Source organism: Notothenia coriiceps, unplaced genomic scaffold (assembly GCF_000735185.1).
Source record: "Notothenia coriiceps isolate Sejong01 unplaced genomic scaffold, NC01 NC01_scaffold00007698, whole genome shotgun sequence".
NCBI classification, from domain to species: Eukaryota; Metazoa; Chordata; class Actinopteri; order Perciformes; family Nototheniidae; genus Notothenia; species Notothenia coriiceps.
This window is the reverse complement of record NW_011340399.1, coordinates 13330-30403: the sequence shown is the minus strand read 5'-3', so window position 1 is coordinate 30403 and position 17074 is coordinate 13330. Positions and strand designations below refer to the sequence as shown.

Genomic DNA, 17074 nt, shown 5'->3' with positions numbered 1-17074 from the left:
GTGTGCCTTGGCAGAGACACTTCACCCCAAATTGCTCCTGTGGGGATTGCCCACAGTATTGAGTATGTAAGTGGCTTTGGATAAAAGCGACTAACAAGTAACATGTAATGTAATGTAATGTAGCCCTAGCTAGTGTCATTACATGCATTGCTAGTTTTATATAGTCAGTATTTCTTGGAGGGCATCAGTCTTAGAAAGCACAGATTTCAGATTACTCTAAACATTATCTGTAGTGTTTCACATGTTTGCATTATGCAGCCATTAAAGAAACTGATCTCAAACAATAAAATACATTATAAATAACTAAGACACGAGGCGGTGATTTCTGCGACATTAACATAATTGATCTTTAAAAACTAAGCCTTTGTAATAACCATTAAACTACAAGTGAAACGAGTGAAACAGGCAGAAGCAGTGGTGTGTTTCATTGTTGTTATTGATTATTTTCAGTGTGAAGACGTACCGGTTTGAGGCGCAGCTGTCCGTTCAGGTTCTCCAGCAGCCCGTGAAGTCTGGAGACTCTCTTATCACTGACCTGAGAAGACGCAACATTAATTAAACAGGAGAAGCTTCAGTACAAAATGAGTTAGATATGTTTAAAATAAACTGATAGATACAGACCACCATAGTAATTTCAGTAATTTCACCTGTATTTTATAAAAAGAACACCTGTGATGGTACCCAGAGGATGAATCATATAACGTTTGGTAAGTGTGTGTGTTTCTACCACCTAGAGTTACTTTAAGTTTTTATAAAAGTCTAGTATAAAAGGTAAAACTTCAACATTCATGCAGTAAATAAAGTATTAATATACGTGGATTTTTGATTTATTTAATTTATTTACAGATTTTCCATTAGTTTTCTATTATTTATAACAAAACATCCCTTGTATGCAGTGGAAGTTAAATCAGGCCATGTTTAAATTTGAGAGACACATGTGTACAAAGAAAAGCGATTGAAACATGCTGGGAAATCTGTCCTTTTGGTGATAGCTGTGATCAAATCAGGGCTACAACGACTATGTTGTACCGGATCAGGAATTACACCTCCATGTTCCAGTGTGACAGAGTCCTCCAGTGGTTCAGAGGAACACCTGCAGTTCAGCTATGACAGGTTCCTTAGTTCGACTCTTTAGGAGCATGTTTAGATATTTATTTAAAATCTCACCAGTTAGCCTGATTACAGAAATTACAAATGCTACTGCTGAGTGCAAAAGAAGTCGAAAAAAGTTGAAAATTCCCACTATACTATTAAATACAATAGACCATTATAGGTTTTTTCTCATTATTTAATGAACAAACACAAACCATTGCACGAAAAAGGTCTTTAACCCTCAAAATTGTCGCTGATTTATTTGCTGTCAATCAACTAATAGATTTATGGTTTCAGCTGTGTTAACCTGTATGTTTGCAGGAATCTAAGATTGTAAATTAACCATAGCTATCAGAACAATCTAGTGGAGTAGCATTCATATTTGCACTCTGAAATGTAGTAGACTAGAAAGTGGCAAGAAAAGGAATAACTAAAGTAAAGTACAAACTATTCACTATTCTATTTTAGTACTTCCCACTACATCCCACTAACAAATGTACAGCAATGTTTTAAATGGGTATTCTTCAGTCACGCTAGTATTAAACTAGCAAAGAGTATTAATAAGACAAGTTGAAAGCAGGAATATTAGTTAGTATTTGCAGAGTTGATTAGCAGTTTTCTCTTTGACTTGAAGCTACTGAAACTTACTATTGAAAGTCAATTTTACCAATTTATGGGTGATATATAACGTGTGTCTGTTAATAGTCTGTTGTGCAAATGTTTTACTAGAGTTAAAATAACACACTGCATTTACAGCAATATTTATTAATGTGCACTGTTTCTTAAGAGTACTGCAAGTATCCAAACCAAGCCAAAACAAAAGTAGTATTATGTGAGTCGCTTTCGGTAACTTAACATTTAGTTAACATTAAGCTGTCTTTGGGTCTTTTCTGCTGTAACATTTCCCCTCTGTGGATAAAAGGTATTCTGATTCTGAAAAAGCAACAAATAAGTAACATCAACATGTAATGTAATACAATTAAATACATAAAAAGGACTCACTCCCAGTAAGGGCCCCCTGCCCAGCACCGTTTCCCCAGGAGGAAGGTGGATTGGTTCCCCGCCGCCACCGTCCACCGGGAGCAGGTCGAAGCCAGACATCTGCACCGCTGGCCGGGTACTGGAGTGGAGGGAGCTTCACCCCAGTTCACTGGAGCCACTGGTTGATAACACATAAGTAAACAACAAACAACAATTTAGTTCAGGGGGTTTCGAAAAGCTACAGAGGACTTACAGTAATAGTGGAAGTAAACAGCTTCTAAAACTTGCGTTTCATTCAGTTGCATGGACTGTAGTCAGCTAACGTCTCAACAAGCCATGCAGTAATACACTTTTACTTCTGCCTACCTGTTGTGAAGGAAAACAGGATAGTTATTTGTCTCTCAGGATAAAAAACTCCACAATCAAACCGACAGCACAGAGAGCATTTACAACTCTAGCTGCAGGATTCAAAACTTCCGGGATTCTGAGGAGTCTGCGCAGTAGACCTCTTTTTTTTTCTATTTCTGCACACACTTGAACCGAACTCCATCCAGATTTAACCCATTTTAAATGTTATCATTCACTTGCGAATTATTTGTGCATTTTAAAAGAAGAAAAAGACGATTTATCAATAATAAATATAACTATTTAATTCGGCATACATTTAACAGACATTACATTCTTGTAATGATCAATATTTTCAACTTATTCATTTGGTTCACACTTCTTCCTCTCCACTTGTGGTCATCGTGTACTGGATTTGAATAGCTAGATATTAGGACAGAATAGAAAGAAATAAGGAGCTTTTTTCCGCCATATTATTGTGTAGCAAATGTATTCCCAACATGTTTCACCGAATAACATTGTTTTGAATTATTTCAATAAAGAAAGAGGATTTTCTGTATTTAAGACGTGAGAATCAAATTATAAATTGCGATTTGCATAAACTAAACTTACGCAATGTATATAAAATGTATGCCAAATTAAGGATTGATATTTACTTGTTGATAAACCATCTTTTGATTTATTTCATAAACATGAATAATTCGTCAATAAACAACAACATGTTAAATTGTATAGATTCAGGACGGAGTCTGGTGAATGTATGACCCTTTATACGCATGCGCACTTCATCAAAACACACGACGTGTGTCTGTGTGTAAACAACCGTTGAAGCATTTAAACAGTCAGCTGTCACCGAGACACGGAGCGACCACACTGCCGGTAAGAAAACAACAAACTAAACTAAACCTCATCGTGTTGTAGTAAAATAGTCTGACTGACTTTTATATCTGCATTTCTTGTAAAAATCACCAAGGATTTGGCCGGAAAACTGCGAGGGTTTTTCAGTCGATCTTAGCTAGGCTAACTGATGTTAGCAGGGACGTCAACGTTACTCCGGTGAGCAAGAGTAAAATCTGATTGAAAATTCTCACTTTTATGCAGATATTAAAGCTTTCTTCATCCGCAAACCCGGGTTTGCGGATGATCGTAATTTAAACGGATTGCTGTTATTTTGTTCTGTTTCATGGCCTGGAAATGGTTAAATCTGGGTTGTGTTTAAAGGCAGAGATTTGTGTTGCCACCCAAAAGCCTAACACCTATTTTTGGGTTATAGAAAACTGCATTTATATCATGCCTGTTTACTTTTCAGCAGTATCTGTTTAATTTTGTCATGTTTTCAATTTGAATCTTGTTCTCACCTGTTGATATTCCTGGCTTTATGCACATTTACTTTATACTGTGTTTACTTGCAGTATATATTTGCATCTTTGTACTGCAACTGCTGCACAACCATTTTATTGAGTGTTTATTCATAAGGGGAACATTGACAATATGAAACATAAACTCTACCTTTTAGTGTATTTTACCAGACTTAGCTGATATTTATATAAGAGAGTAAATACAATAAAATAAAATACAATAAAATGTAGGACTCAGGAGGACAATCATAGGGAAATATGTTTATAAAATCCTGGCTTTATTCAAAAGGATAGTCTTCAACAAGCTCTTGACACTGTCTGCCTTCCTAATAAACACAGGAAGTTGTTTCCAGAGCAAGGGGACCTTGTTAACTGAAAGCACTGACTCCTGATCTGGTTTTCCGGACTCTAGGAATTACTAAAAAGACCTGCACTCAATGGTTACAGAGCTGATTCAGTGTTTGCGGGGTTTTCAACTTTACTGTAAAGCTACTGATAGAACTACATTGTTTTATGTCCTATTGTAGGGCATACTACTGTTATATTTTACCTGTGAATAACTGCCACATGTGACTGTTCATAGTCTGTTGGTGTACATGTTTTAATTTACTTACATTTTACTTAAAATTATGAAACAGTGAGTGTCTCTGTATTTTTACTATGCACTGGTTTTTGGCAAAATGCTATGCTTCTGTAACTGAAAAGGCCAAAATGTATTTATGTTCTACAACTGAATAGAGGATGGAGATTCAGCTCCAATGGCAGATGTTGTTTTTTAGAATTTAATAACATATATACATCGCAAAATATGATCCAAAGTATTTATTTATTTGTAGGAAAAACTCTTGCTCAATGAAATACAATATATGCTACAAAATTCCCCAAGACAATTAAATAGGAATGTCCGCCTGTTGGATTAAAAAATAATCCTGAATAGTTCACATTGTAATGAAGCTGTAATCAGTGACGTCAGCTTTCTTAATCCCTCTGTTTTCCAGGCGGTTTCAGACCGTTGGACTCTGAGCTATCATGCATCACGACCCGGCCTCGCCCGTGTTTCTCTGCTCTAAAAGAAGAGCCTCCCTCATGTCCACCTGCGACGTCCCTCCTCAAAACTTTGCAGAGACGCTGCCGACGGAGATGAGCGAGAGGATCTTTGGCGAGCTGGACACCGAGAGTCTCTGCAGCGCGGCGCTGACCTGCCGGCTGTGGCACGACATCATCGAGGAGAGCGAGCAGGTGTGGAGGAATCAGTGTTCGCTGGTCAGCGCCGTCTGCCAGAGGGAGGTCGACAGCGACAGGAGGGACGGACTGTCCTGGAAGGTGGGTCCACTATAGAAACAAAACAAAGAAACCATGAAGAAACAGGTCAGTAGGAGCATATAGGGAAAAGGGGAGAGCTGTACATTTCAAGACAAGAAAGAAAATCAATGGTTGCACAAATGCAGTCATGAAATACTCAAAAAAGGCTTGGAGTTACATGAATAACTACTATTTTATTATATATTTAAATGTATCTTCTTAGCTTTATCTCCAGAATTCGGATTATGTTCATAAAAATATATTTGTTTGTATATTTATTTTTTCTTTGTTTTGCACATTATCACTTTAACCTCTTCCAGTATGTCTGTATTCATATTTTTCTTTAAATACATATTGTTATTTTTATTGAATTCTTCATTGAACTGTCAAGAAACCAAATTCCCCAAGTATAAATAAAGTTTCCTGATTCTGATTAACAGTGCAGATCTCTGAGTCCTCCAGTCGAAAATCAGCAGAAGAAAACAGAACAAATGTGGTACAATCAGAATAACATTTTAAAAAAAAGAACACAGCTGCAAATGTCCGTTCACCACAGTGACACAAAACATTAGATTTCTTTTTTATACGTCTTTTTATTTCATTATAGTGTACAATAATCGATGCAATTTCATTTACATTGTAGTATCACAGTACACTAATTCCACTCCCCACTCCCTCCCTCCATGCCCACACGGGCAAAACCAAACCAAAAAATGCTTATCAAGATAACTTAAACAACAGAGCCATGAAAAGAAACATAGAAAGGAAAAGAAAAGAAAAAGATCAAAATAAAACAGACAAATAATTATACAATGCAGCGACAATAGGCGCTTTCACACCGGAATACTTTTCCCGTTTAGTTCCGATAGTTCCTGCGATTTTGCGTTCACACCAAAAAGAGTACTTAGTTCATAAGAACTTTTACCCACTTTTTAGTGCCTGCTAGAGAGGTGGTACTTTCCTGGGGAGAAAAAAGCTCCAATTTCTGATTACTGATAACGACTGGTAATGACTGTGTCCCTCTCGTTCCTGCAGGTCACTCTGGTGAAGAACTACACGCGGAGCTGCCTGAAGAGAGACTGGCTGAGGGGACGGTTCAGCCATGTGCGCTCTGCAGAGGAGCTGAGGGGCAGGAAGATGACGCCTCTGGACGCTGAGACCTGGGGAGAGATCCTGCAGGCCGAGCTGGACAGATGACCGACAGAGGACTCCACATACAGTATTATTTTTTTAAAGCACCTCTGGCACTTTTGAGAGCCTGATTTCTAACTCTAATATATTTGATAGTTTTGTGTTTTATGCAAATACACACACACACAAAAAAATGTGAATAGTTTTATTTTTTTTGTACTTTTTTTAAGAAAAAAAGAATCATGGAGAAAATGAAACATTGACATCAGAGGGTCAAATGATTTGCTACAATCAAGCTGTTTCAATCCTGTGATGTAAAAATGACTGAAATGCAATAAATTAAATGTTTGCAATTAGCTGAAGTAAAGTTTAATTTTCTTTTTCTTGTGTCGTTTAACACAGACTGAGATGCAATAAATTGCAAAACTCCTAGCTAAAGTTGAATTGTGATGTCCGATGAAAATGTTTTCGCTTTGTCATTTTACATATTTATGAGAACAACAAAGACACAAAATAGGGTAAAAGGATGAGTAGTAGGAAAAATCAACTCACGGAAAAAGCAAAAGGGGGATTTCGATGATAATTGGCAAATATAATCTATTATAAATTATAATGAGCAAAAGCCCTCGTTACATCCCGTTTTGATTATTGCAAGTCCATCCTCACAAATCTCTGCGTAAGCTCCAACTGGTCCAAAACTCAGCCGCCCGTATCATTAACTCCTTCCATTGATCATATCACTTCGGTTCTTCAACAACTCCATTGGCTGCCACACTCTTGCACCTCCATATCTATCTGAACTCCTTCACACCTACACTCCCTCTCGTGCTATCCGATCCTCCTCTGCCTTCCAACTCACGTGTTTCTCAATGTCAAGGACGCTTCCTTGGTAGGACAAGTCCCTCCAAGTCAGGTTCTTCAGAAGCGATGCAAGAATCCTTCCTAGCCTCGGAAAATGAAGAATTGCGGAACAGGTGTGCAGGTGTGCGTCATATGAGAGGCCCCGCCTTAAATGGAGCGCGATTTCCACCAAAGATTTGGAAATTGGTCCGTGCGCAAAGCATTGTGGGGATTTTAAGACCGCGGAGGATACACATATCCAGGTCGTTTCTCAATCGCGAGGAAACTGGCTTCCAAGCCAATATTTCAAGGATACTACGTCATCGAGTGCCGCCGAAGGACTGTTCCAATCTCCAGCATACTTGGAATTCCACCGAGGCCACGTCCTTGGTTTGAGGGTAATTTCGAGGCTGCACATGGGTAGACTTCGCGTCCTTTAAATCCCCACAATGCTTTGCGCACAGACCAATTTCAAAAACCCTTGCGGAGAATGGCTGAACCGACGCAGCGCAGCACACATTTAAATGTAAGTATTTAGTGGCGTAGAACATGTGAGGGTAAATATGTTACTTTGTTGCATTTGTTATCACCAAAAATGTGTTCCGTGAAAGTAAAGCAAGTTCATAATTAGATAGACATCGTGAGGTATTTATTTTCGGTACAGTTTATGTTGAAACCGTTAGAGAGAGTGGCACACTTGTTAGCCTGTTCCATTCTTCTTTGTTTTCTGAAGCCGTGGCTTGGAAGTATACTTGCTTCGTTTCTGAAGGAAGTGACTTGGAAGTATGCGACTACCAAGCCAGTATCCTCGCGATTGAGAAACGGCCACAGCCTCGAAATTTCCCGCAACGAAGGACGCCGGCCTCGGTAGAATTCCAAGCATCCTGGACATTGGAACATGGAACAGTCCTTCGGCGGGACTCGATGACTTAGCATCCTTGAAATAGTGGCTCTGGAGCAGCCTTCCTCGACATTGAGAAACACCCACTGTACCTTCTGCCCGCCTGACAAGGGTCAAGAGCCTTCAGCCACTCTACCCCCCGTCTCTTGAACTCTCTCCCACAAGACATCTGCAATATGGACTCACTCTCAACCTTCAAATCCTGCCTGAAAACCCACCTTTTTAAACTGGCGTATTCAATATCTTTATTCCTCTAAAAACTGATTGTTGTTTTTAAGTCTTTGTTTTTTAAGTCTCGAATTACTGTTTGACCTTCTTTGTTGCTTGTTTTTAATTGTGCTCTGTGTCCTTGAGAGTTTTGAAAGGCGCCCATAATTGCCATAAATATATATAAATGCATTATTATTATTAATTATAATATATTTCCTTTCTTTCATCATGATTTAAATGATACATCTTGCAGAAAGAACTAACAAATATATTTTGTACATTTACATTGATCAATTTAGACTAAATGCACTTCAATATAACGGCTACAAGAAATTGTGATTCTTTTTATTCTGGCACTTATTTGGGTTTGATTAAACGTATTGGAAATTGAGTCTAAAACAACAACAAATTTGCTACACAATGTCCTTGGTATATTTGATTTATTTTTATATGAGACAAGGAAAAAGAGAACATTATCGTCTAGCCTTAACCAAAATATGTGCATATATATGTTTGTTTTTTTATTAACAAATAGTTGCACTATCATTTTCATTGAAATATACAAACGTGCATATTCTTGTTTTTTGTCAATTGCTAAAGAAATATATTTGATTCTTGGGTTCAGCATTTGGTAATTACAATGGACATTTTTTTAAAATACAATTAAGAAATAATTGAGTTGCATCCATGGTTGCATCACATGACTCTGGCCTTCAGACTTTTATTTTGAAAGACACAACCGGAAGTCCCTTCGTGCCCTGCTTGACTGTGGTCCTCCTCAGCATCACCGCATCTTCCTCCGTCTGCTCCCCCAACACCGAGCACTGACCCCGTTAGAGACCCTCTGAACCCGGGATAATGGACGGTGTTCCCCCGATCGTCGACATCGCCATCTCGCTGCGGATCCAGCCCAACGACGGGCCCGTGTTCTTCAAGGTGGACGGGACCCGCTTCGGCCAGAACCGGACCATCAAACTGCTGACAGGATCCAAATACAAGATCGAGGTGGTGCTGAAGCCTGGAACCGTCGAGGCCATGTAAGAGGAAATGCAATTCAAACCACTTTTTATTATTAATTTCGCCATTCTAGGGTCAGATATTGCGGTTTATCTGCAGCAGGAGGCACAAGAGTAGACACTTAATTAAATATAATTAGAATTAAAATGGTAAAACGCCCATTATACAATGCATTACCATCATTGCGGTTCAATAATGCTTAGACATACAAAATAAAGCAGTAATATCCGGGCATGTTAGTGGCTCCGTGGCCTTCCTCCTGCAGGCCTGTAGCATCACATTTCCTCCTGAATGAATCATGATATTTTCTTCTGTATCGCTGGTGGTGACAGGAAGCCTCGTCGCTCTCTGATGTGCAAACACTAACAGCTCATGTCGGCTGTGTGTTGTTGGATTAGATAAAGAGGAATGAGTGTGTGCAGCAGGGCGGGGTCCACATGATCAAACAATGGGAGGGACCTATGTGAAGGTGACTCCTTAATATGTACAATAACAAAGATACTGTACATGCAAAATAGGAATAGAGGACCTAAGGGAGAATTAGGACCTGCTCCCCATGCTGATAATGCATTGTTATTAATAGACTGAGCTGACATTATAGCCAGTGATTAACCTAAGTAGATTTACTCAATTACTGTTCTTAAGTACAATTTTGAGGGACTTGTACTTTATAAATAGATATATATTTATTTATACAGTATATATGGTTTCTTCTTATCGTGTCCACAAGGCAGTCAGTTACAGGGCTTGGTTAGATGTGGTTCAGCCACAGCTGAACACATTGCTGTCCCTTCTCATTAAACTCTGCCAAGTCCGATGTTGTGCAGGGTTGCTCCAGCAGGGGGCATATCAGGAGGTGTTGCATGGTTTGTGGTTCAATGCCGCAGTCACACACAACGTCCCCGTCATTTAGGTATCCCCATTTGGCGAGAGTGGCTTTTGCACGTCCAACACCAGATCTTATTCTGTTTAGGCATTTCCACACTGCGTAGTTGGTGTCTGCTCCAGGGGGCAGTGCCTCGCCCCCAGCCCCCAGTATATATGGTCACGACTCACGACAGAACAACCTAAATAAATAACTTTATATACAAAAACCTTTTTTCAACACAACACAGTCCCAGAGCCTGCATACCTAAGATGTGCAAATTGAAATGGTTGCAATTTAGAAAAGGTGATTACAGTAGCTGTATAAAGGTCTAAATATATGCCCAAATTAGTTTGAGTTCAAAGGTTTTAGGGTAGTTGTTTGTGAGCAATGGTACATTTTAAAAAGTTGACTGAAATCAACTAAATGCATAGGTTTAGTCTCTGTGAGGCTTTGATAAAGATATGCTGATGGGCATGCTGTATAGGCGTGGAGTACGACTAATATGTACACTTTTACTGTAGGATTATGTCAGCACAATGCAGAGTAAAACAATATCAGAGCCCCGCTGCAAACAGGCCGCGATATAGGGTTGTAAACATTTGACCTATCTTAGTTGATATGGTACTTAAATTGAGCAAATTCACTAAGGAAAAGCTGGATAGATTACAAATATGTTATCTTTTTTTGACATTTCTGGAGACAGACAACACAATTGTTCCTCTTATATTCAAATAAGCATTGAATCCAACTCTCATTTTTGAGTCAGACATGTCTGTTGTTTCTTTTTATCACACTTAAAACAAAATGTAAACACAAGGCCTGTTATGTTTTGGAGGAGCACATTTTTCATTGCCATGTCTACACTGTATGTGCAAATGAAAATAAAGCCTTGAATATTTTACCTCTCTGTAACTATCTTGTTTTATTTTCCCCCAATATCCTGTATTATGGTGTACTCTGGCATCAAGGTGACATTCTTGAATATTGTTATATTATTCTGCCCGGGTTGTTATTTTACAAATAAAATAATGTTGAAAGAAATATATTTTGATGTCCAAAGTGACCTATAAAAGAAGCTATGCCAAGCCACAACAGATCAAGGAGAAGAGTCAGCACTCAAGATCTGCGGGTGTCTTATCCCTAAAAGCTTGTAATATAATATCAAACTCCTCTCCTCTTCCTCCTCACAGCAACATGAACATCGGAGGCATCGTCTTCCCTCTGGAGGAGCAGTCACGGGACGAGGAGTCGGTGGTTTATCACGGAAAGTACGACACCGAGGGCGTCCCGCACACCAAGAGCGGAGACCGGCAACCCGTGCAAGTCGCTATGGAGGTTAGAAAACTGTCTCAGCGACATTTACCAGATATCAGAGGCTGTTTCCAGATGAGGAAGAAGTACTAAGTATCCTAGCTAATAGAAAAACACAGAAACACCCTTCTTATTTCTGCATGTAGCACTCAGACAGGTTTGAATTATTTGTAGCTGCAGCCGCACTTTGATTGGTTTAGTAGCTAATGTACTTGAAGGGTTGTTGCTATGTTGAGTCTTGTTTTGATTGTTGATTACACATATTGTTAGTGAACATTTCAATACTACAGTGTATAAAGACCCAGTTAGGCCTTTAAGTATATTCAAAATCAAGTAAAAGTACAAGCGTAGCCTGTTAGCATCAAAAGCTAAAGCTGGATAGCCTACAGTGCATCAGAGGTTTATCATAGTTTAATGCGTTTTGTGTTTACAACCTAAATCCGTTTAATGGTTACTTTTACTTTTGGTACTTAACTACATTTTTGCACCAATACTTCAGCACTTAAGTGAGATTTTTAGTGCATCCCTTAGACTAGCAACAGGGTATTTTTACAGTTTGTTATTTATACATTAACTGTCAGTAAAATATATGATTACTTCCACTGTGAATGCTGACCATGATCTCTGTTCCTGTCCAGTTCATCAAAGCCGGGACGTTTGAGACGGTCTGGCAGGCGAAGTACTACAACTATTACAAGAGGGAGCACTGCCAGTTCGGGAACAAATTCAACAGCATCGATTACGAGTGCAAGCCCAACGAGACGCGGACCCTCATGTGGATCAACAAGGAGTCCTTCAACTGAGCCGGCTCGTCCCCCCACAAACACACAGCAGAGGACCGGATACCTTCCAACATCAGCTTCACTAAACAAGGACATGTCAGCGGGGGTATTTGTGTTGTTGGGACAAGATAGCTGTTTGCTATGCTATTCTTTGAAGGTTTTTTATGTTGTTTTGAAGCTGCGGTGGTGCTTTCTGGCAGCTTCACATGCCAGAAACAGGGTAGCTAATATTTAAACACCTATACAGTGACGTACATTAACTGCACACAGCGGGATCATGTCGGCCAACACGGCTGGTTTAAAATGTTTTATATCAAAGAAAGCACGGAAGGGAAAAACCTAGGGAAAGATCTTAGCTTGCAAATGCAGTTTTCTCTCATTTATCTGTGTTTAATGTTCAAACCATCGTTTACTCTGTGTACAAATACTTCCTTTCAGTAACTAAACATCAAGAGAAGCATCACATGAAAAGTTACACATAGCGTAACGGTTAAAGGAACAGTTGGACATTTTGTGAAATACACTTGTTTTCCATCTCGTTTTAGAAGATTTATAGACATTTAACCTCAGTTATTCTAATACAGAGATAAGTCCAGGATGTGTTAGCTTAGCGTAGCTAAAAGACTTTAGGCAGGGAAAACCCATTTCTTACCTCTATGTTCGATTATGTAGGATTCTAAGGACTTCACTGCAATGGTTTTTTCCTTACTTGCTTTTCATGCATGGGTTTCCCCCCCCCCATTAGGAACAGAGTAGATTTGCAGAAATCTGTGAATTTCTGCCCAAAACTAACCTCTATTTAAATTCTTTAGACAACTGTCTCCTTCTTGAACCACCGCTGTTGTCCTGTGGTAGATTAAACACATAACCTGTATCTCTGTACTGGAGGCGGTCAAATATGTCAATCCTCTAATCTCATTCTGGAGAAGGAGGGAAGACAAAACCTTTTCATTATCCCAGAACTGATCCTTTAAGTGGAATTAAATAAGCCTTTAAATTGTATGCAATACCCCCTGATAACTAAATATATCTCTAGCTGTGAAGGACCTATTGGATGGAAGACACCTGTAGGAGAAATAACTATTTTATCTTATTTATTAAATGTGTGGATGTGTCTGTGAGAAAGAAGATGTGGTGTATGTGAGCGTGGACATCATTGTAATAGTTTTGACTTTTCTTATGCGTTATTTATTGTGTTATTTAATGGAAAAATCTGTTCAAACAAGGAGGTAGCATGAAGGGATGTTTCTTGTTCTTGCAGATAACTCGACAATTTCAGACATGTTCAGATTTTGCCAGTTGCAGAAAATGTGAGTTTTGAGGCCGAAAGCATTGAAAGTATCTAAAACCAATAAGCAGCAATCTGTTTCTGGTTACTAAGACTAAGAACAACCATACAGGTACAAATCCGCCAAGAATAGGAAAAATAGACAGAAAATTAAAGTCAGGTTTTCCAAAAGAAGCTACATTTCTGTAGGAATTTGAAAAAACTCACACACTGATATTTAACAGTGTGAGTGGATGATGGAGGATGCTTCCTTTAAATGATAAGGCTGGTGTTACTCGACATTTCAACAAATCCCATGAAAAGACCAAAACGTATCCTCTGCTTTCCTGTCAGTCACTCTGAGCTCCAAGCTGATTGGCCCCTACTGCTCACTTTAGTTATTAACAAACAAACAAGAGGAAATGGTGCATTTATTGGGGACTACTTTCAGTGGCAGAGGAATCCACATTTGGTACTTTAGTGAGTATTTGTGGCAGCGGAACGGTGTGTGTGTATTGGCTCAAAATAAACAACTGTGTGTGTGTTCATAATAAAGGAACATGTCACCAGGGCATCAGTGAGGCTCATTGATGTGTTTTAATAGTTTCTGAACAACAATGGAGCTCTATGGCACACAGGAAGAAGATATTTCAGGTTTTCGGGTCGTATTAGATAAAGGTCTATTCTTAGGATTTGTTGACAAAAATAAAAGTACAAGACTGAAACGTTAAGCCTTCAAACACCTCCGTCTCTCCACCTGAAAGAGGACAAATTCTTCTGTCTTTTATTTTCAAGCACGATGCTTATTGCAGGCTGCGAGTGCTTCTCTTTCTGAGTCTTATACCGCCAAGGACTCTCTGTCCTCTGTCCTCTGTCCTCTCCTGAAGTGCATGGCTGGATTCATTTATTTTGCCAAATATGATCTGTTTGTTTGTTTTTTGTTAAGACATCTCAATGCATAAACCTTGTTGTTTTGTTATGTGTTAAAATGAGGAGTATAAAGTGTCTTTGTGAATAAAACAATATACTGAATCAATGTCATTGTGTAATAGCAGTTGTTATTATAATGTATTAGTGTTGGAGGAAGTAGTACTCAGATCCTAAAACAAAAGTACTGATACATAATTGTTAAAAGTCCTCATCTGAAAGTGTTACTTGAGTAAAAGCAAGTTAATTCAGTCAGGAAAATGAACCCAAAGTAAATAACTAAAGCTTGTTTTGATTAAGTAATGATTACTTTCATTAAGGACAATTCTGCAGATGTTATTCACCAATAATCAATTTATGTTTCGTTTGTAAAAATAAGGAAAATAGTCAAAATGCTGACACAATGTTCTCACAAACTTCAACATCATGTTTTATAAATAACAATTATTTACATTATTAAAATGAAAAACATCAAGTCTTCATGTTAGTGGAACAGGAAACAGGAAATATTTTTAAATGAAAAATGACTCGAACAGTTATTCAAATAATCCTAAAATAATAATTTAGTAATTGTTTCAGCTGTATTTGTATTCAATGTTAGTGTAATTGATCAAATAAACATAATATTGCATCATCATCAGGTTAGATGAATTGAATAACGCATTTGTTGGGGATCAACGGCCGATTAATCCATAATATTCAAACTCTTTTTTATATAAATAAATTATATTGTAAATTAATTGAAGCTTTCTTAGTGGAGCAAAAAGTGTAAAGTGGCATTAATTGGAGATACCTAAGTAAAGAAAAAGTACCTCAGATTTGTCAGTATGGTAATTGAGTAAATGTACTTAGTCAGATTCAATTAAATAATGTAAGAGGATCTATCACTCTGTTGGCTGTGGTTATGCTGCCTCACATTTGGTCATAATTCATATTTTGCGTGACATTGCAAAACATGGTTTGCATGAAACATTACAATCATGAACATACATATTAGTGTGGGATGAGATGCAGTTCATTGTGCTTCACATCCAAAGTGTTGTGCACACTGTTGCTGTGTGCCTTTAAATCGAGGATGAGGACACTCTGTTATGACTGTAAAAGGGGGATCACATTAACATTTATTCAAGTTTAAAAGATGATTGTGTGGTAATGAAAACATGATGATTGATGTTTGTTTTTATTACACCCTTGATGTTTCCTCTATGCAACGATGAGCTTCAGAGATTGAGAGAAGATGTGCTACCATTTTCCACCAAAGATTGTCTCCGTTTAAGGCAATGATTCACTCTGAGCAAAAACATATATATATATATATATATATATATATATATATTTAGTATTAAAGTATGATTAGCTTAATGAAATATGTGGGGGAAATCTCTGAAGCAATTGGAGACAGCCAGGACTCAGAGAGACACGAGGAGAGCTGGAGCTTTGATGGCAAACACTGACGGTTTATTTTGAGCTTCGGCCGGAGAATTCATGTCACGGGCCACGGTCTGACCACAGAGATGCCAAAATCAATTCTGAAGACCCCTCCTGTAGCTCCAGGTTTTAACTAGTTCAGAGTGTAATAATCAACATTCTTCAATAGATAGACTCAGGGCCGTCCCCGGCCAACTTGGGGCCCCAAGCGACATTGTGAGATGAGGCCCCCCCCCCCCCCGAACCGACAGGAGTGGAAACGAAGTAAATATAATTCCTGTTTATTATTATCATCAACACAGTTACTTTTTTATACAGTGAGGTAAATGGTACATGTGCGTGTATGTCGTTCAGTATGCATTTTCACTAGTGATCCATCCACTAATAATCATAATCATAATCAATTCAATAATATAAATACTATATTATTTTATTATAATATAGTTGTAATATAGTCAAGACAAAACATGCTTATTACATGCTCAAAAACTGTTATTTCTTAAATCTGTATTCAAATGTAGTTCCCTCTGTCAGCAATTTATCAACAACTACACACACATTTATATCAGTATTTCTCTGTGTTGACACTGTGATAAACATGTACCGAATTATTCCCTGACAAAATATAAATATTGTGCAGTTAATGTATTTACAGTGTTTACTGTTATAAATTGTGTTTTTGGATTACTGCTGCATGTAGATGTTTAAGGTTGAGCTAATTTCATTTTTGTGACGATGGATTTTCAAGCAGATCCAAGAGGCTTTTTTACAGTTTAGCATGAAAAGTAGGAAGGTTAATAAATAAATGTTAATACAATAAAACCAAAGAAGTACACATTCAAGGCAGCAAAAGATAAGTTTCAGTAACATGGGGAAAATATGAAAAGTAGCAGCCTGGTGACACTAGTAAATAGTAAACGTGTATTGCATTACACTACATGTATCCACTTTTATTTTTAACGGTGTTCTGTCTTATGTGAAAGCACTATGTTTTGAAAGGTGCTATGCAAATAAAGTGTATTATTATTATTATTATTATTATTATGAATCAGAATCAAGTTTATTGTCAGATATTTCACACATACAAGGAATTAACTTTGGTGCATGGTGGTGCAAATATAAACAATCTAACAAAAGCAAGTTGTAAGTGTAGGTCAAAAATATAACGATAATAACAATAAACTATTTTAAAGAAACTATTTAGCATAAAATACCAATATTTATAGCAAATTGTAATTCAAATATATAAAGAACCTCAAAAACTAAAGCACTTCTTAGGAAAATGAAAATATGACTATGATACAGTAGTGCTGT

General features: G+C 37.9%; 3 protein-coding genes across 4 annotated transcripts in view; 2 read left to right on the top strand and 1 right to left on the bottom strand.

Annotated features, from left to right (window-relative positions):
- Positions 1–2546, bottom strand: part of aplf (aprataxin and PNKP like factor) — a 7423-nt gene extending 4877 nt beyond the window's left edge. Inside the window, exons 1-3 of the mRNA XM_010769753.1 lie at positions 2440–2546; positions 2095–2251; positions 464–535 (exon numbers count right to left, since the gene is read on the bottom strand). Coding sequence (XP_010768055.1) covers positions 464–535; positions 2095–2193 — 171 coding nt within the window. The 5' untranslated portion in view covers positions 2194–2251; positions 2440–2546. The remainder of the gene's footprint in view (positions 1–463; positions 536–2094; positions 2252–2439) is intronic.
- Positions 2547–3207: 661 nt separating this feature from the next.
- On the top strand, positions 3208–6565 carry fbxo48 (F-box protein 48). Of its 2 annotated transcripts, none has more exons than XM_010769750.1 (3): positions 3208–3297; positions 4775–5099; positions 6114–6565. In XM_010769750.1, exons 2-3 carry the CDS (start codon positions 4806–4808, stop codon positions 6273–6275), a joined length of 456 nt encoding a protein of 151 aa, XP_010768052.1. In that variant the 5' UTR covers positions 3208–3297; positions 4775–4805; the 3' UTR covers positions 6276–6565. The 2 variants fall into 2 exon arrangements, with proteins under 2 accessions (XP_010768052.1, XP_010768053.1); XM_010769751.1 differs by lacking the exon at positions 3208–3297 and adding an exon at positions 3378–3474.
- Positions 6566–8619: 2054 nt separating this feature from the next.
- Positions 8620–14441, top strand: cnrip1a (cannabinoid receptor interacting protein 1a). The gene is made up of 4 exons (XM_010769749.1): positions 8620–9197; positions 11236–11380; positions 11995–12843; positions 12903–14441. The coding sequence occupies exons 1-3, from the start codon at positions 9019–9021 to the stop codon at positions 12157–12159; spliced, it is 489 nt and encodes a 162-aa protein (XP_010768051.1). The 5' UTR covers positions 8620–9018; the 3' UTR covers positions 12160–12843; positions 12903–14441.
- Positions 14442–17074: the final 2633 nt, after the last annotated feature.